The sequence below is a fragment of the Mus caroli genome, unplaced genomic scaffold (assembly GCF_978045245.1).
Source record: "Mus caroli unplaced genomic scaffold, Mus_caroli_1 scaffold_9, whole genome shotgun sequence".
NCBI classification, from domain to species: domain Eukaryota; kingdom Metazoa; phylum Chordata; class Mammalia; order Rodentia; family Muridae; genus Mus; species Mus caroli.
In genome coordinates, this window is record NW_028227264.1 from 8,511,398 (window position 1) to 8,532,442 (window position 21,045).

The 21,045-nt window shown below is 41.4% G+C and overlaps 1 protein-coding gene across 2 annotated transcripts in view; it reads left to right on the forward strand.

The window, feature by feature from the left end:
* The window catches only part of Epm2a (EPM2A glucan phosphatase, laforin), a 109,649-nt gene that overhangs the window by 82,913 nt on the left and 5,691 nt on the right, over positions 1-21,045 (forward strand). For both annotated transcript variants that reach the window (XM_085842632.1, XM_021174675.3), the window contains one exon: positions 14,520-14,761. In XM_085842632.1, coding sequence (XP_085698758.1) covers positions 14,520-14,761 — 242 coding nt within the window. The remainder of the gene's footprint in view (positions 1-14,519; positions 14,762-21,045) is intronic.

Consider the following 21,045-nt stretch of genomic DNA (forward strand, 5'->3'; position numbering starts at 1 on the left):
GAGAGAGAGAGAGGTATGCACGTCAGCACAAATGCTCCGCTGAATTAGATGGAAGGCTCACGTGGTGGCATAGAATCAGAAAAATCCATAGATGTTAGATTTGAGAGAGTTATACAAACAATTGTGATGTCATATGAAAGCAATGAATAGTCACCTCAATGTGTTTGACTGGGGACTTGCATGGTTTGTGTTTTACAGAGAACATCCCAATACACTGTGGGAGGAAAGTAGATCAGGAGATCATCTGTCTAGAAGGCCATTGGTGTAATTTTTTTTTCACTGCTAAGGATCTGAAGGAAAGCCATGACATTGAAGATTAGCAGGAGTCATAGCCATAGAGGAGAATGACCTGTGGATCTTGTTTAATGGTTACAGGAAGAAACAGTGGAAGGAACCAATTGAAAAGTCCTTGCTGAGGTTCATGGAGTCAGTAACAATAGAGACAGCTGTAGGTAGAGAGTAATCAGTGTAAGCTGGTGAAGATGCGCTCACTAAATGCTGAAGGTTATCCAGTGGGCACTTCTCAGAGTTGAGATCTGAGCTGAAGGCAATAGTTATTCAATTTACCAGAATGTAGATGCAGCTAGAATATGCGACGAGGTGTCTAGGAACTGAAGAAAAGTCAAGAGTTTGGAACTCTGAGAAACCTTCACTCTTACAAGGTTTGTGGAGAACAGAGGAGATGTAAGTGTGATAAAAACAAGGAATACAGAATGACAGAAGTTATCAGTGGGGTGTGTGTCAATGCCCAGTGATGGAATTTGGGACAGAGAAAGTTTCTGTCTTTGTGATGTAGCATCGATGACAGGTAGACATGGGGTTTCTGGCTCCTCTGGCTACTGCATTGAGGTTTCTTATGAAATGCTTGTGAGTTGGACTTGGCAAAGGCTGGGTCTCTGACTAGTCCTCTGAGGTTTCTTATGACTTGCCAATGATAGTTTCTATTGCTTGGAGGACAGGTGATTTACATATTACATATGTTTCAGAAGTTCGAGATCCAGATGTCTCCAGCTTAGAAGATATCTTCACACACTTGAGCCCAGCAGTGAGTACAAAATATCACCCCCCCAAAATCTTGAAAATAAGCTCTTGTATAAAGTAGAGATGATAGTGTCCTGGGCTGTGAAACATGGAAGAGATTTTAGTTTACAAAACTTTGAGGCCTGTTTTCATTTATGAATCACTTATGCTCAGTGGAATGAATGATTTCAAAGAAAAGTGTGTCCTGAAGGTCTCACTATAGTGAATTTAACAGAAATGGGGGCACCTTGTTAGCAGAAGGTAAATTATAGTACCACAGTGACTTTGTCACTGTTAATCTTTCCTTTAGTTATCACATACAGTCACTCTGTGGGTTCCAAGGTTGCTTTTGCTGACATCCATCTCGAGTGCATCCACGTCCTCTCTATACACTAACTGTATTCCACGTGTAGTTGTTGGAATATGCTTAGCCCATGGGAAAGTGGCACTGTTACGAGGTGTGGCCTTATTGGGAAGGTGTGGTCTTGTTAAAGGAAGTGTGGCACTGTGTAGGCAGGCTTTGAGTTCTTCTATGCTCAGGCTTCACCAAGTGTGAAATCTAGTCTCCTCCTGACTGCTTTTGGATCAAGATGTAGAACTCTCAGCTCCATCACCAAGTCTACCTGTGCCATGAGATGCTTCTTATCATGATGATAATGGACTGAACCTCAGAACCAGTAATCCATCCCCCATTAAATGTTTTTCTTTATGAAAGTCGCCTTGGTTATGGAATCTCTCTGCAGCAATAAAACCCTAACGAAGACGCCACGCCATCCCGTCCCAAGCTTGTTCCTTTTCTCTAATATCAACCATATTTCCTGGATCATCCATTTTCCTCCAGTAGCCAGTCAAATCTAAGTCACCCTTCTACTTAAAGGTCCTTCACTGATTCTTAACTGCCTTATATTGCTATATAGATTTCTAGAACATCAAGATACTACCACGTTATTCTTTCAGCCTGTCTCATCTGCTATTATGTCCTCTATGTCTTCAGATATTTCAGTTCTTTAAGTGTGCCTTGTCCTTTGCCTGTCCTGTTAATTTTCCCATGTCAGTTCTATTATCACTCTTTCAAATGAGTCCTTCCCATGTGTTCTATCATCTGGTTTCCAGGAAACTCACCTCAGTGAAGAGTGAGTGGAAACAGAAGAGTTCACAGTCCCTCAGGCTCAGCTGAAAGTTAGGCCTATCAGCTAACAGTGTTCCGTCCAGTAGTTTATTCTTTCCATGCTTTGAGCCTTCCACACTTAGACTTGACTTGCACTCTATCCTAACATATTGTAGTTGTAAAGAAGGCAACAATTGTACTTCCTTAAAATCAGCCACAGAGAGCACCGTGCGTCTGTCCTACAAGTCTGGTGTTTCGCCTTTCTGGATGTGAAGCAATCTATGGTACTGATTTGTTTTGAGTGTTGTAAACCAGTACATGCCAAGCCCCTCTTCCTCACTTGCTGGTGGTTGGTCATTTTCTGTGTCATCACATTCTTGTCTCTTAGTGTCTATATGGAGATGCTTCCTCTTCAAAGGACACTGGTCATATTGTGTTAGGGTTTCCATGGGTGGCCTTGTGTAACTTGATTGCTTCTGTGGAGAACCTACCTTCAATAAGGTCACAGTTTCAGAAACTGAATCAAGAATTCAGCCTGAGAATTTTGGGTAAAAGTATAGGTCTAGTTTCGCTATGTTGTTGTGACAAAATGCTCTAAGCAAAAGTAACTTGATAGGACAGGGATTATTGGCTTATACTTTCAGGTCATGTCCATAACTGAGGTAGGTTATGGCAGGAACTTGAAGCATAACCTAAAAAGCAGTGGTTCTCAACCTTTCTAATGCTGTGAACTTCATGTTGTGGTGACCCCCCATCTGTAAAATTATTTTCATTGCTACATCATACTCAAAATTTTGCTGCTGATATGTAAGATGTCTGACATATAATCTCTTGAAAAGGTCATTCAGTTGCCAAAGGGTTCATGACCCACACACAGGCTGAGAACCACTGCTGTAGAGTAAGCCTAGATGGCTTACTCTCTGACTTGTTCACAGGCACATGCTCAGCTAGCTTGTTTATGTAGACACACCTAAGAATGCCACTTTCCACAGTGGGCTGGGACCTCTCTATCCGTCTTCTATTAAGACAGTCCTTTGCAGATATGGCTATAGGCCAATCTGATATTTGCAATCTCTCAACTTGCACTTCTGATACTACTGATGGGTTTTTGTTGTATGAAGTTGACAGCAGAAGCCAATTAGAACAAGCACCTCTCAGTTATAGGGCTCCACATTGATTTAATTACATGATACATACTAACATTAAAAATGGAAAGAACATTAGGTGAGAGTTTTTTTTTCATACAATACCTTTATTAGTTATGATTCTGTTGCTGTGATAAAGCAGCATGCCTAGGGCAACTTATAGAAAAAAGGAGAATATTTGGATTTATCTGTCTATAGAGTTAAAGTCCATTATTAGCAGAGACAGTAGGGACAGCATGACAGCAGGTAGCTGGCTTGGTGCCAGGAGCACAGACTAGAGCAAACTGGATATGAATGCTTTAGTCTTGAAGCTCTCCTTCGGTGTCATGCTTCATCCAGCTAGACCACACTGCTAAACTTCTCCAAACAACATTACCGACTGGGAGCCAAGTGCTCAAATGTCAGAAACTATGGAGAATATTTTTTATGTGAACTACCACAACCTATATAAACTATATAACACTGTAACTGTGTGCCTTTCTACCTGTGCCCCAGTTCCCAGATAACGACTCAGAGGCTATTTATTAACACATGCCTAGGCATAAAGGCAGGCTTGTTCCATGATTAGCTTATAACTCAGTTATTCTATGTCTGCCTCATGGCTGGTTACCTCTGCCTAGTTTCAGATGTCAGACTTCCTCAGAGTCTGAGTGGCGAATCTTCTTATATCTGACTATTTCTCAGAGTTTCTCTCTCTCTTTCATGTTCCATCTTCTAATATGGCCTTAGTTTATTGGCCATCAGATAGATGTTCATTGCCAGGTGATGCTCCCACACAATATACAACAGATTAACCCTACACCACACATCTAAACTAAACGAGAAGCTATGAGTGCATCCCCACACCAGCTTGTACTGTGTTTGTACTGCTACCTGTGACCCATAGTAAACTGGAACAGAGCTATGCTTTGGCTGAGTAAGGAATCAGTGCCGCTCTCCAGGCTGGAAATTCTCTTCAAGAAGTTATTCAGACTTAACTGGCAAGAGTTCCAAGCACCATGTGAGGGCAGAAGTTTGGGCTACTAGAAGACAAACTTCAACAATGGAAACTGTGTGTGTTCATAAGCCCAGGAGCATACTAGAGGCAGATTTTTAATATTTCTCTTCTTTATATTAATGAGATCAAAATTATATTATTGACAGAATTTCCATCTTAACTCATTATTGAATAGTCAAGTCATGCATTAATTTCACATTGGGCTGGCTATAAAATGTTAAATAAGCTAAACACAGCACAATTATACAACTTGGGAAAATTTCTGTACACCCATACACATGCAGATACACACACATACACACAAAGACATCCCCCACAGACATACATACACATACACACAGATACACGCACACACACACACAGACACATTTTTTTTTCTCTCTCAGGTTTTCATTTGGGTTTTGAGCGAATCGTAGCAAGATCCATTTTCTGTTCTTGGAACACATTTCACTGGCATGCTTGGCAAGAAGGCTGAAGCCCATATTCATACAACCATTCCTCCATTCCTGTAGTTTCCTAATCTTTGTATTAGCTATGGTCAGACAATCATGCTAACTTCCTCGTTTAGGAGATGCTATTTTGCTGTTTCTAATGGCCGTTGGTGGATGACATGTCCACCATATATTGGACTTGCTCCTTCTATGCCAGCATCTCCTGTTAGTACCTGGAGGCAGTTTTTGCAGAGTGCTTGGACGCTCATTCTGCCCGATGTCCTCATTATTGCCAGCAAGGTCTGCTTTGACTGACTGCTGAGGCAGAGCCAGCAGCTTTGATTCTTATGCCTCAGTAACTCTTGTACCACAGGCGCCGACCTGTCAGGTGAAGCCAACAGCAGTGTTGTGATGTGACTGCCACAAAGCCACATCCATTCAAATGAATTAAGCTGATTTTGATTTGCAATAACAAAGCAAGATTCCAGAGTTTTAGCCACTCATTTCCCATGGGCTTCGATTAAGCTGTATTATTAGAATGGATTTTATTTAAATTGAAGTTGGTTGAACCACAGAAGAAATGCTATTAGTTAGTTTTTTCAATGTTCTATTCTTTAAAAAAATATTCTTTGAAAGTGGTATATGTACAATATATATTAATATATGATATGTCTTGATTATTACTATCCCTTGCCCCCACTCCAGCTTCTCCTATAACATCTTACCTCAACTTCTTCCCAACTTCATGTCCTCCTTAATAAATGGTATAATTTATTTATTTACTTATTCCTCTGAATTCTACACACATGCACACATGCATGGGGTCAACCACTGGGAAATAGGAAGTCTACAGTAGTCACAGTCCTAAAGAGAAGTCACTCTATCTCTCCCCACGAGTCATCAACTGAACACGGAGTGGGGTTTAAGGAGCCCCTCCCTGCTGCGTGCTGGAAAATTCAACTGGCTTGATCTGGTGTGGGTTAGTGCAGGTACCCTCTGCTTCTATGGATTCGTGGGTATGATATCCCTGTCATGTGCAAAAGACAGTGTTTTACTCCACTTCTCCCCACAACATTCTAGTCTTTTGTCAAGTTTTTGTTTTTAATTGTGCATGTGTCAGTGCGTGCACGCCTTTGTATGTGTGTGTTATGCACATGAGTGCAGTGTTCATAGACGCCAGAAGGTGGCATCAAATCCCCTGCAGCTGGACTTACAGGCTGTAGTGAGTGATCCAAAGTGGGTTCTGGGTGTGGAACTTGCTCCTCTGGAAGAGCAGTACCGTCTCCTAACCACCCCGTTATCTCTCCGCCTCAATACAAAGTTCTCACAAAAGTGTTTTCAGATTTATTAATTTTATATGTTTGAGTGTTTTGTATGCAAATATGTATGTGCATCATGTGTTTGTTTGCCTTGTGCCATAGAGGCCAGAGGAGGTGTGGGACTCCTTGGGGCTGGATTTCTCATGGTTGTGAAACACCATGTAGGTGTTGGGAATTGAAACTGGGCCCTGTGCAAGAGCAAAAGTTGCTCTAAACCACTGAGCCATCTCTCTCGGTCCCAATATTCTATTCTTTTATTTATTTATTTATTTATTATTAGATATTTTCTTTATATACATTTCAAATGCTATCCCAAAAGTTCCCTATACCCTCCCTTCACCCTGCTCCCCTACCCACCCACTCCAGCTTCTTGGCCCTGGCATTCCCCTGTACTGGGGCATATAAAGTTTACAGTACCAAGGGGCCTCTCTTCCCAGTGATGGCTGACTAGGCCATCTTCTGCTACTGGTTAGTTCATATTGTTGTCCCACCTATAGGGATGCAGACCCCTTCAGCTCCTTGGGTGATTTCTCTAGATTTTCCATTGGGGACCCTGTGTTTCATCTTATAGATGACTGTGAGCATCCACTTCTGTATTTGCCAGGTACTGGCATAGTCTCCCAAGAGACAACTATAACAGGGTCCCTTCAGCAAAATCTTTCTGGCATATGCAATAGTGTCTGGGTTTGGTGGCTGGTAATGGAATGGATCCCCAGGCGGGGTAGTCTTTGGTTAGTCCATCCTTTCATCTTAGCTCCAAACTTTGTCTCTGTAACTCCTTTCATGGGTAATTTGTTCCCTATTCTAAGGAGGAATGAAGTATCCACCCATTGGTTTTCTCTCTTCTTGATTTTCTTGTGTTTTGCAAATTGTATCTTGGGTATTCTAAGTTTCTGGGCTAATATCCACTTATCAGTGAGTGCATATCAAGTGACTTCTTTTGTGATTGGGTTACCTCACTAAGGATGATATCCTCCAGATACATCCATTTGTCCAAGAATTTCATAAATCCATTGTTTTTAATAGCTGAGTAGTACTCCATTGTGTAAATGTACCACATTTTCTGTATCCATTCCTCTGTTGAGGGACATCTGGGTTCTTTCCAGCTTCTGACTATTATAAATAAGGCTGCTATGAACATAGTGGAGCATGTGTTCTTATTACCAGTTGGAACTTCTTCTGGGTATATGCCCAGGAGAGGTATTGCTGGATCTTCCTGTAGTATTATGCCCAATTTTCTGAGGAACTTCCAGACTGACTTCCAGAGGTGTTGTACAAGCTTGCAATCCCACCAACAATGGAGGGGTGTTCCTCTTTCTCCACATGCTCGCCAGCATTTGCTGTCACCTGAATTTTTGATCTTAGCCATTCTGACTGGTGTGAGGTGGAATCTCAGGGTTGTTTTGATTTGCATTTCTCTGATGATTAAGGATGTTGAACATTTTTTCAGGTGTTTTTCAGCCATTCGGTATTCCTCAGTTGAGAATTCTTTGTTTAGCTTTGAACCCCATTTTTTAATGGCTTTATTTGAATTTCTGGAATCCAGCTTCTTGAGCTTTTTGTATATATTGGATATTAGTTCTCCACAGATTGGGAAAGGATTTTTACCAATATTCTATTCTTAATGCATATAACTTTATTAACCATTTCTCATGTCTCAAAAGCAGGCTTATTTTAGACATTTCTGAGAACAGCGTGTATTAAAATGTGGACACATTTCCTCTTCTTAACTATATCATTAATAGTTTCCAGTTTCTCATTCTGACTGGAAGTCTTTTGGAGAAGGATATAGATTTAAATTTTGAAGTATATTCATATAGAAAGTTGAGTGTCCTTGGATTTTTATTTTTTATTTTTCAGTCTGCCAATACTTATTCCCTTTAAAAGGAACTAAAATTTATTTAATAACCTTCTCCCAGCACTTACTGAGATATGCCAGGCCAGTGGGTCTGAAATAGAGTTCCAAAGATGAATGGGTAATTTCTAAGAACACAGAAAAGGCAGGCAGCCCATTAGAATCCTGGTGAATAGATGCTTGTATAAAGGTCCGTTCTGTAATGTGAAGGTGAAGCCTGGCTTGGGAACGTCATTCTGAGTGTTAATATTCATTGGGCACAGTGGTTTCCATCTGACCTTTCTAAATAATCTATTACACTGCAGCCAAGAATCTCTATCACAACTTAGAATCTAAGGTAAATTATTCATCAATATTCCTCTGGGGGGTCTTTCAGTATAATGTATATTATAACTATAAGCCATACACTTGTTCCTTAATTATATGTTTTAATTTATCTAGAGGAGATTTTTCTGTAAGTTTCATATTTCAATAATTATTTTTTTACCTTAAAAACATTCATATTAAAACCATTTAAATTACTGCTGACACCAAAAGAAGATTAGACACAAGTTGAGATGAACAAAAATGAATTTTTAATGGTGTCAAATTATCCTTTTAAGTGAAGCAAAGGTGAATTACAGTTTAGGAAGTACAGTGTGCACTTCATTACCTCCAGGGTGTCAAGTACGTAGGACTGTGTTACCTGCTGTGAGAAGGAACAGAAAAAGGATGGTCCTAAGGGACATTTTGGCTGTCTTTAGCAGAACCCACTGATTTGTGTGTTTCTATCAAAATCCAGGCTTTATTGCCACACCCCATATTACCCTTGGTTGGATTCTATTCATAACTCATTCTCCACTCTTTAATACAGTGGTCTCTGCAAAGTTTATCTTTAATTATCTCTATCCTGGGTTCACAACCTCTTGTTTAAAATAGATAGGGCTGGAGAGATGGCTCAGCACTTAAGAGCACTGACTGCTCATCCAGAGGTCCTGAGTTCAATTCCCAGCAACCACATGGCACACAACCATCTGTAATAGGATCTGGTGCCCTCTTCTAGTGTGTCTGAACACACCTACAGTGTCCTCATATACATACATAAACAATTCTTTAAAAAAACAATTGAAATGAAACAGTCAGACAGATTTAATACTCCTTTCTTAACTATAGAACTTGGCTCATCATATCACCAGGGGAAGAGTCATGTAGGTTATGTAAATGTTGGAAATACCTAATATAGAATCTGGCATTTATTTGTGATGCACACATGCAGCTGTGTACTTATTTTCATGAGAAATGTAATGCTGGATACGTATCTATTTATCTATATAATGTTAACTTTGGCCTTACCTTTTTTTTTTTTTTTTTTTTTTTTTTTTTTGTGACAGGGTTTCTCTGTGTAGCCCTGGCTGTCCTGGAGCTCACTTTGTAGACCAGGCTGGCCTCGAACTCAGAAATCCACCTGCCTCTGCCTCCCGAGTGCTGGGATTAAAGGTGTGCACCACCACACCCGGCTGGCCTTACTTTTTGCTTTGACTTTTCCAATGTTTAAAAATTATTTTAAGAGCAGAGCTGAATGGGAAAAGAGAATAACAGTCAATGTTCCTTTCAGCAGCATTGGGGTTCTATAGACTGACTCTGGTGGAGACTCTGTTCTGAGTTGACCTATGCCCAACTCAGTTCACCTTTTGCATATCAGAGTCAACTGCTTTTCACCTTTTATGAAATACTTTGTGGAAAACCAACCAGTCAGTTGCTTTATTTTGGCATGTATTGACAAGGTATATATTAAATGCCTTTTATTCACAATGAAGAGAATTTAAGAGAACTCTGAGTAACATTTGAAATTCAAATTTTCTGTCATCAAAACACATTTTGACTGTTTGCCAGTCCACATAAATTTTTTTTTTCCAGCAAAACATGGGATGCTAATCAGTAGGTTATGTTACTGTACTGCTAGTTTTGTGTCAACTTGACACAGCTGGAGTTATCACAGAGAAAGGAGCTTCAGTTAAGGAAATGCCGCCACTCAATCCAGCTGTAAGGCATTTTCTCAATTAGTGATCAAGGGGGAAAGGCCCCTTGTGGGTGGGACCATCTCTGGGCTGGTAGTCTTGGGTTCTATAAGAGAGCAGGCTGAGCAAGCCAGGAGAAGCAAGCCAGTAAAGAACATCCCTCCATGGCCTCTGCATCAGCCCCTGCTCCCTGACTTGCTTGAGTTCCAGTCCTGACTTCTTTCAGTGATGAACAGCAATGTGGAAATGTAAGCTGCATAAACCCTTTCCTCCCCAACTTGCTTCTTGGTCATGATGTTGTGCAGGAATAGAAACCCTGACTAAGACAGTTACTTTATATAGAAAAGGTTCCTGCTTCCCTTTCTCACAGTGTGGCATAGCCGAGTTTGTTTAGAGTCTACATTTCTTTACATCTGAAGGTCCTACACAACCTCCAGCAGGCTTCTGCAGGACCCTGGAGATGGAACAGAGGGATGGCTGTGTGTCTAGATAGAGCCAGTCCTGTTCTCATCCCCCAGTAGAGGGAAGAGACAGGGACACAATGGACTGTGAAGTTTCTACACTCGTGTGAACACTAAGCCCTCAGGGACATTGTCTGCCCATCACAGGTCCAGACATTCTGCACATGTCATGCTGTGGTCTTTCCCTATCTCCTGTGCCCAAGGGACTTCCTCAGAATTCTTCGGGATCAAGAAATTCAGTGCCAATCTCTCCAGTACCATTATGCTTTTCTTGGTTCTTTTTACTTTTATACCTTCATTTCACCCCATAATATTCTAATAAGAATTTCCTAACCAGTACCCCAGAGCTCCTTGGAACTAAACCACCAATCAAAGAAAACACGTGGTGGAACTTGTGGCTCTAGCTACATATGCAGCAGAGGATGGCCTAGTCAGTCATCAATGGAAGGAGAAGCCCTAGGTCCTGTGAAGGCTCTATCCCTCATATAGGGGAATTCCAGGACCAGGAATGGGAATGAGTGGGTTGGGGAGCAGGGGTAGGGGTGAGTGGATAGGGGATTTTCTGAGGGGAAACTAGGAAAGGGGATAACACTTGAAATGTAAATAAAGAAAATATCTAATAAAAAAAGATGAAGTCTCAACGTAGTTTAAATTTGCATTTCCTTGTTAGCTAAGGATATTGCTCATTAAAAATTTAATTTTCTTAGCCATTTGTATTTCATCTTTTCAGAACTTTCTCTTTTGTTCCATAGTCTGTTTTTAATTGGATTGTTTGTATACTTGACGTTTAGTGTTTCGAGTTTTTTGTATACTTTTAGATAGGACTATATACCAGCTATTCACCTAACCAATGTAGATTGTGAAAATAAATCTCTAGTTCCAATGCAAATTTCCTTTAAAAATTTTTCCATAAGGACATGTCTACAAGAACCTAACTAGAGGAAAAAAAAAACCTTTCCTATCACGTAAATAGGACTTTAGTCTTAGAAAGTTGGTTATGTCTTTTGAGATGTGTCTACTGAGGATGAGAAATACCCACATTTGAAGTGAGTGGGTTGTTTTCTTTTTTTTTTTTCCACTGTTTTTTTTATTACATATTTTCCTCAATTACATTTCCAATGCTATCCCAAAAGTCCCCCATACCGCCCCCCACTTCCCTACCCTCCCATTCCCATTCTTTTGGCCCTGGCATTCCCCTATATTGGGGCATATAAAGTTTGCAAGTCCAATGGGCCTCTCTTTCCAGTGATGGCCGACTAGGCCATCTTTCGATACATAAGCAGCTAGAGACAAGAGCTCCGGGGTACTGGTTAGTTCATCATGTTGTTCCAACTATAGGGTTGCAGATCGAGTGGGTTGTTTTCAAGTTCACATCAACAACAGCAAGAATTGTCAAAAAGAAGAAAGCAAAAAAAAAATATAAAACAAAAGAAGACAAACAAATAAAAACAAGACAGAAGAAAGGACAAAAGAAAGAAAGCCAACATAGATTTCATACTAAAAATTAGGCAGCTGTTCTATACCTTGCAGCATTCAAGTGAAGAAAATAGAGAAAAATGAAATCTTGGTCAGTGTGATACTGTCATATTGGATGTTAGTATTAAGATCAAAATGAATTATGATTATAGCTTCACATAAACCGTCCTTCGTTCCTGTATGTCTGTGAGTACCTTATTCAAATACAGCAGTACTAAATTGTAGCTATTTCGTGGAAAATTTCTGTGATTCAGTTAGTTTTATAGCCATTCCAAAGATGAGCACATCAGAGTAATGACTTGGCCTATAGTCATATGACTCTTACCAAATACCATATGCCTTTCTGACTACATGTAACATGATTTCTGTTATAGCTAAAAACATTAGAGTGTTTTTCAAATATCTAATATAGAACTTCTATTCTCCTGTAGATACTTCTTTTATTTATATGTACAATAAAAATCTATTTCTTCTTAATTTATATATATACATATATAAATTCATAAATTAAGAACACACACAACACACATACAAACACATATATATATATTTTGTTTGTTTGTTTGTATGTCTATGCACCTTTTTGTGATGCCCAAGAGGGCATCAGATACCCTGGAGCTGGAGTTACAGACACTTGCTAGCTTTCAATGGATGCTGAGAACTGAACCTGGGTCCCCTGCAAGAGCAGTAAGTTCTCTTAACCACTGGGCTATCTCTTCTACCACATATGTGTGTGTTTTAAACTATGATGTGAGCTACCATACTATTGTCAGAACAGCATGAGCTATGAGCTTCACCATCCCCGGTGACTTTCTTCTGTTTAAAGGGGAAGGGGTCCAATGCTATTTTTATTCTTAAAAGCCAAGGGTTTTTTTTTTTTTTTCCTCACACGTGTGTTACTGACATTTTGGATGAGACAGTTCTTTGTCGTGGGTCCTGTCCTCTCTTCTTGTAGATGCTGAGCAACACTACAGGTCTTAACTTGCCAGTGTGACAACCCAGAGTATCTCATTAATATTGCCAAAACTGACTGGCCCAGCAGACCACCTCTGCTGTAAAGTCAACGTGAAGAGCCTTGCTGCAAATGCAACCCTCTGCTCAGTTTCTGTCTCGCATGTTATGGAGTTCAAACCATCTGTGACTTAGGTGTTGTCTTAGCAGAACAAGTCAGGTGCACCACTAAGGTAACAGGCCCTTAGCTCTCTAGGGCAGCGGTCCTTGTGACTGTAACTGGCGTTCTAGATGATGTCATGAGCTCATTCCCATGCCCGTTCACGGTCACTGCAGCAGGGAGGGAGAGTATGGAGAACCAAGCTTGCAGTTTCAAATATAACCAGTGGGAGTGATACTTGGCGCTTCAGCTCGTTTAGCCACAAAAGCAAGCTGCACAGGACACATCTGAATTTGAAGCAGAGGGCATTTGGTTCTCCATGCTTAAAGGGAATACCTGGAGTTACTGGTGAATCTCAGTAATGTATATCACTAGCCTTAGTTAAGTCCTATATGAACTGATTCAGGACATTTGAGGTATAGTGTCTATTCCTTGGTTCTGGAGAGAATGCATAAGTATGGAATAAGTTACTATGGGAATAAGATTCTGTGAATATGATAAAATATAATAAATTTATTATGCATACTGGTTTGTAAAATATTTACACTTTTGGTAATATTTCCATATATGACAATGGAGTTTTCAATTAACAGCTATGATAAGCTCTGTTTGTTTGTTTTCTGTCTTCCAGTAAGCTTTTATTATTCTTTTAGGTTAAAAATATTTCTCATTGCCCTAGAATTTTTACACAATAATCATTTTCTTTTCATTACTTTTCTCCTTGTATGCTGCAAATACAAAGAAAACTCTACTTGTGTTTCTTCCTTCTTAATCTTAATCTGAATGATTTAAATACATCACATAACTTGTGTAGTTGAGTCTCTAGGAAAGTGTTTCTCAAGATTTATAATTTGAATAAGCAAGGTCACCTGGGAAATGGTTGGAAATCTGAAATTCAATGGCAATATTCTCTCTCTTTCTTATCTATCTATCTATCTATCTATCTATCTATCTATCTATCTATCTCTATCTATCTCTATCTATCTATCTAACTATCTATCTATCTATCTATCTATCTATCTCTTACTGATAGTTTTAAGGAAAACTGGTGAACTAAATGGAGAGCCCTTTAAGTCACCTTTGATGAACATATAGAAAAATGTTTGGGGGCTAATGGACTTAATCTTGGTTTTGAGTTTAACAGAAGTTTTCTGTTTCCCAAGTTTAGCTGGTTTCACAGGCCTTATACTGCTGGAAGAATTTTATGTAGTGATAAAGAATGATGGCTGTATTTTAGTTTTTTTTTATTATTTTGAAATTTGAGATAATTGTAGGTGGTTTCACATTTAATATGTTTAAAATGAATTGATAGATTTTGTGTAACATTCGTAGAGCACATACAACATGTTGAGTTTATTTTCATATGTTGCTAGATTTAGTTTCTATGTCCACTTCCTGTTGTGCTTGTTGATATCATAAGTTTTCCTGAAACAGTAAAACAAGTAGTTTTAAAAACTAGTATTATTTCTTATATCCTTAAAAAAATCCAGCCTTATCAGATTAGAAGATGAATTGTACTTCAATAGCATATGTTGTATGCAGATGCTGAGAAATCAAGTTAGAGCCTTACTAATTGTTGACCCCGTATGTTCTTTCTAGGATTCTACCAAATATCTGGCTGGGTAGCTGCCCTCGCCAACTGGAACATGTGACAATCAAACTGAAGCATGAACTGGGAGTTACAGCTGTCATGAATTTCCAGACTGAATGGGATATCATCCAGAATTCTTCAGGCTGCAACCGCTACCCTGAACCCATGACTCCAGACACCATGATGAAGCTGTATAAGGAAGAAGGCTTGGCCTACATCTGGATGCCCACTCCAGACATGAGCACTGAGGGTAAGGGCCAGAAGTAGCACTCGGACTCCTTGCTGAATTTGCTTCAGGGACCTGTTCGCCTTTCTCTCATCTATAACCGAATGTCTAAACTCTGAATTATAAAAGTGGAATCAACATAGGGATTTAGATTTAATATGTATTTAGACACTTTGACAGGATTCTGTTTAACATGGCTTCATATATATGTGTGTATGGAGCATACAGTCCCTAAGGGATGGCAAGTCTTAATGAATGAACTAAAGTAGGGGTTTAAAAGCACAATGGGTTGGTTATAAAGACACACAGATATTTTGGGGAGCTTGCGTAGATAATCTAGAAAGGCTTTTGAGGCAGTGATGTCTGAGGTACTGGGGAGTGGCCTTGCAGTGACTGGGGAGAGGGCACGAGGAAGAGGAGAGGGTGGAAGAAATAGCGATGTAGAAGAATCTCTATGTCCTCATAGGATGTGGCACCTTGTAGGAACTGAAAGGCCAGTGTGGCTAAAGAACTGAGACTATGAAAGTACCCCCAGGACGTGAGCTACAGTAGCAGACTGTGTCACATTGTCAGAATAGCTTCAGCAGGGGAAAAGGTGCGAAGCTTGTTTACCAAAAGTATATCTGTTGCTGCAGGAACAGCCTGCAGCTGGGTCTGGGAGTCCAGTGAGGTGGGTGTAGTAAGATGGGTAATAATCTGGGAGGTGAGGCCCTGGGCTGTGGGGAGGAAGGAGCATGGTAGTTAGTGAGGCAGCACTGACTGGGCAAGCATTCGAGACCAGTCTTTATGAATGGGTTATGCGGTCGGGTACTGCTGGGGAAGCAGGTGACTAAGTCATAGATGTGACATAGTATGTAAGCGGCAATAAGGTAAATTCAGAACCAATTACAGCGCAGAGAAGAGTGGACAATGAATGATGTGATGTACTTTGGAGATTATGGCTTCTCTCTGATGGGGGCAGATAGGCAGACTACACGATTTCCAGGGCGCTTGAAGTGGGCCTGACTTGGATGGGAGATGTGGGCAGAGAGAGGGAAATGAGAGGGCAAGGGGGAGCACAGACGAAGGCGCAGAAGCTTGGGCTTGTAGAAGAGCTGGCTATAGATGCAATAGACAGTTGCTGAAAAGCAGGTCTAACTTTTCCTTTCGGTAAAAGAACCACCTCTCAACGACAGTATTAGTAACGTGTCAGCAGGGGGCAGCAGAGAGCTGTAGAGTGCATGGGTTTGGGGAGTTTGAAGATTTGCTCTTCTGGGTAAGAATGGCATTGAAGCCAGGCCAGGAAGCTCTCACCATCCAGCTCTCTCTTGGTGTAATGCATGCTACGTCTCCACCCCTCTCATGAACGAAATGGATTAACTCGTCAGCTTCAGGGAAGATTCTAGGCAGACATTGTAGTCACCCCATTTTGCAGAGGAAAAGACAGGTACAAAATGGTTATGTAACTTAAGACTGAAATGTGGAAAGATATTCCACATTTCAGGGGTGTCATTCTGTCTCACAGAACTGCTCCCAAAGCCAGGCTGCGAAGCCGCAACTGCGCGTTTCTTTGTATGCTTCAGGCAGAGTCCCCAGACCCATGTAATTTCAGTTCTTTGTGTTCATGATTAGTTGCAAAGCTACGAACTGAGGGGACATAGGTTATCTCCCAGAAACCAGAGGTCTGTAAAGCAGAACACCTTGAGGACCATCGGAAACCTGTGTCACTGGCCATCTTGACACTTCAAAGACCTCAGGTGGAATGTAAGGCCTTTACTTGAGGCTAAACCCCAAACCAGACAGAGTTTGCATCAGCAGAGAGAAGGTCAGATTAGCTCTCTGAAGATTGTCTGTCTGGTTTTAAGACAGTCAAAGAATTGTTCGAGCCTTCAACTGTAGCACAGAGATTTTGATTTAGCTTCTATGGTTCTAATTCCACAGCATCATTGCCCAGGGTAAATAGGAGGGGACAGGCAGGCAGGAAGCAGTTGAGCCATTAATTCTGCTATTCCACCCACCCCTTCCCATGCTCTGCTAACTGAAGGGTCCCAGGTCTAAAAGGGAATTTGCTCAGTAGTTTGGTTTGATCTTTCTGCTGGGAGCCATTGTAGTTGTATTCAAAGCATGGTTGTGGGGGTGGGGGGTCACTGGGTCACCAGGTCAGGGTGTCTATGGCTACCTCCCATGCAGAGCTATCACAGCAACAGGAAGAGAGCCAAGGAGCCCACAACTGCCATAGCACAAATGCTGACACCGAATAAAAGATTTGGTTCAGTTGGACCTTGACAGGTTATCAAAGAGTTAGCCATTTCAGAGTGGCAGGGTGACTTTCTCCCAACAGATTAATCTGTGTAGCTTATAATTATAGACCAATGCACATATAGATTCCCCCACCCGAGTATTTTTAGAACACCAGGGGGAGGGGGGTGGGATCTGTCTGGAAGCATTCTGAGCTGCTGCATAATGCTGTCAGGTGAAGTCTGGAAGGAGAGTCTGTTAGACTCAATTGTCATAGAGCGGCTGCAGTCAATTGTCCTATTGATCCTTCCTGTTGTACACTTTGTCATATAAGGACGACTAGCTTAGACATCTTCCTTTTCAGTTCTCCTTTTTAAAAAATGGCTCCTCTCTTTCACCTGGGGAATGAAAAAAAATCTCCAAGTCAAAGGAATAAACTGCGTTTGCTCATTAAACCCCCCTTCTCAGGGGAGGGGTTTCCATTGAGTGTGGCTCTCTGCTCTGTTCCTGTAACAGCTTAGCTCTTTCCTTCCCAGTGAGTTCTAAGATTCTGGGTGTTGCTTTGCTATCACACTTCAGTCATTCTCTCACTCAGCAGACTCAGTTCATCTCTGCCTTTCTGCTACAACACTGACCGTGGAGCCTAAATACCTGGTTGGCCTTGGGTAGCTTGTAGACGGGTCTATTCCTATACTGGCCATCCAGGATCCAGGATGGGATCTCTACTAACTAGATTATAATAGACTGTAAGATTAGTCACAAGTTTAAAAAATATTTTATTACTTCTCTGAGAGTTTCATAAAATGTGTTTTGAACACACTCATCCTCATGCCTCCCTGTAATTCCTTCTAGGTCCATCCTGTACCCTGGCCTTCCTGTACCCTGCCCACTTTGTATTCTCTTTGTGTTTGTTTTGTAAATAAATCATGGTATCCACTTTGTGCTGCCTATATGGTACAGGGCCATCCTCTGCAGCATGGTCAACCTACTGGAGACACTTTTGCAAAGAAAAGTGGCTCTCCCTGCTTAGAGCTGTCAAGTACCCATAGCCTTCAGTTAGGGGTGAGAGTTCTTTATGTTTCTACCAAAAGATGTTACAGATAGGATAGACCCTCATCTATCCATCTTGTTAAAGGTGGAAAACAAGAGTTTCCAAGTGAAGTACCAGTGTACAGTTATGTATTGTGCCAGAGTAAGACAGGGAAGATGCACATGTATGCTGTGGACTTCTTTCTTGGCCAACTGTAGACAAAGCAAAGCAGCCCTGGAGAGGGTCTTGACCTCCCTTACCTCAGGCCCTAAAGAGTCGGGTGTTAAAAAGCTCTTCCGTTTCTAATAACCGTGGCTTGTTCAATACCTGCTTCCCTTTCAGGGAGCTTTAGTTATCCCAGACTTAGATTAGCCTCTTAGCAGGTTAGGAGCAAAAGGTAGAAAGAGAATTCTAACGTGTCAGATCAAACAAGTGGGATTGCCTGATTGTTGTCTGCTGTTCAGTTGTTAGGGAGGTATCTGATGCTTGTTGAGTGAGCATCTATGCCCAGTGCTTGTTTTAAATTCCAAGGACAGAAACACAGATGGTGGAGTGTTTTGCTTGACCTACATAAGGTTTACAATTTTTTTTTCAATTTAGTTAGCTGCATTTAAAATCTGGAATATTTTCCATAAAAAAAGAATCTGGGAACTGAGGAGATTGCTCAGCGGTTAAGAGTACTTGCTGCTCCTGCAGAGGACTCAGGCCGGCTTCCCAGCACCCACATGGTAGCTCACAACAGTCTGTAACTCGAGTTTCAGGGGATTCCACACCCTCTTCTGGCCTCTACCAGCATAGGACACATGTGTATAAATGGAGAGAAACAATCTTCCTTCCCTCCCTCCCTTCTTTCTTTCCCTCCCTCCCTCCCTCCCTCCCTTCTTTCTTTCTTTGCCTTTTTTTTTTTCTGTACTATTTAAGGCTGGAAACTTACCAAATTAATGCACGCACTCACTCACTCACTCACGCATAACTCACACATAATTCACGCATAACTCATGCATAACTCATGCATAACTCACGCATGTGCAGACTAAACCTGCCCTTTTGGTGCTCTGGCTGGCACGGACTCTCTTGAACACTGCAGTTCCTCCTTTCATTCCTTGGTGACTCAGGCTGTCTGCATGGGGGCCTTCGATGCACCAGGAAGACACTGCCATCTCACAGGGTCTCAGCCACTTAGAGGGATTTGTGAGAACACAGACTGAGATGAAGCAGAAGGTACCAGCAACCAAGCCAGCAACCAAGTGGATGGGGCAGGAGCACAGCACAGGGGCTAAGGTCCCAGCTTTGGAGTCAGACTGGCTGCAACAGAGTAGCCTCTTACAGATTTAATTGGAATGGATTAAAGTTCTCAGTTCCTTCATGGAAAAGTTGAGGATAAGAGATAACACCTGCTATAGATTCTCTCAGATATCCAAGACTACTTCTCTAACTCCTAAGCTGTGGTCTTGCTTCTTTATTTATTGAAAGTAGATTTTTTTCATACAATATATTCAATTATGGGTTCCCCTACCCTCCCTGTTAAACTACCCCCCCCCCCACCTACCCAAATTCACAATCTTTCTCTCTTTCTCATTAGAAAAGAAACAGGAATCTAAACAAATAAAAGAACACAAAACAAACAAACAAGAATAGGACAAAACAAATAGGGAGAAAAGGCAGAGAAAAAAAGCACAAGAAATGCATGCAGACACAGGGACACACCTATTTGCACACAGAGAGAATACATAGAAAAAAGACAAAACTGTAATCCGTAATATGTAAGCAAAGGTTCTGTAGGGTAAAAAGCAAACAGACAAACAACAAACAAACATCTCCAACAGTATCACTGAGTTGGCTGAGCATGGGGACTATACTTAAGAGTGGTTTGGATACCCAGTGAGACTCCATCAGAGAAAAGGAATGGTTTTCTTTGGGAGCAGTTATCAATTGGAGATAGCTTCTGGGATAGGGTTGGGGTCTTGTGTTCACTTCTCTTAACACTGGAACCCCATCTGGGTTGGACCAGTGCAGGCTCTGTGCATGCTGCCACAGTCTCAGAGGCTTCCTGTGTCTGTCAGTCCTGTGTCTGGAAGGGCTTGCTGGATGGCTTGTTTTCCATCCCCATGGCCTCCTGCAGTCTTTCTACCCATTTGATCCTCCTGTTCTAATTCCCTGTTCCCTCTATCCACAGCTATCTATTCCCATGCTCCTTCCTAGGGAGATCCTTGCTTCCCCAACCAGTCCCCTTCCTCTACACCTATCCTCGGTGGCTCTATAGATTGTAGCCTTGTATCCTGCTTTTCAGAAACTCAAGAGCTAACATTCACATATAAGAGAATACATACCATGCATACCATATTTTTCTTTTTGGGTCTGGATTGCCTCACTCAGGATGATTTTTTTTTTTCTATTTCCATCCACCTACTTGGGAATTTCACCATTTTCCTTTTAACAGCTAAATAATATTTCATGTGTGTTATTTCATTTTCTTAATGCATTTGTTCATTGGCTGACATCTAGGCTGTTTTTAGTTTCTAGCTCTCATGCACAGAGCAGCAGTGAACAAGCTTGAGCAAGTGTCTCTGTGGTAGGGTATAGAGTCCTGTGGGTGTGTGCCCAAGGGTGGTGTAGCCGGATCCTGAGGTAGATCTACCCCCAGCTTCCTGAGGAGCCTCCTCACTGATTTCCATAGTGGGGTGGGCCGTGTCCTTGTTTCATGAATGACCTTTCTGCAGGTGGAAAGGAAAGGGGGAGTGTGTATCACTACATCATCCGAGCAGTTGGAACACATATGTCCTTGACGCTCCTCTGTCTGCAGAGGCCATCGTGAAAGAAGTATGCTCACGAGACACTGAGCCCTTCAGCTTCTACTGCAAACAGCCACTCTGGTCTCTTTATGGACTAGGGATTTAATTTAAAAAGTATATGTAAGATATTCGTGTTTAATTCCTGACATGACAACTATTGCAGGGAACTTGTCCAGGGGACCAGAACAGGATGAAGCCATGATTCCAAAATTATCAGGGGGTTTCTCTTCACTCCAGAAGCTGCGCACAGATTTCATAGTGATGGGGCA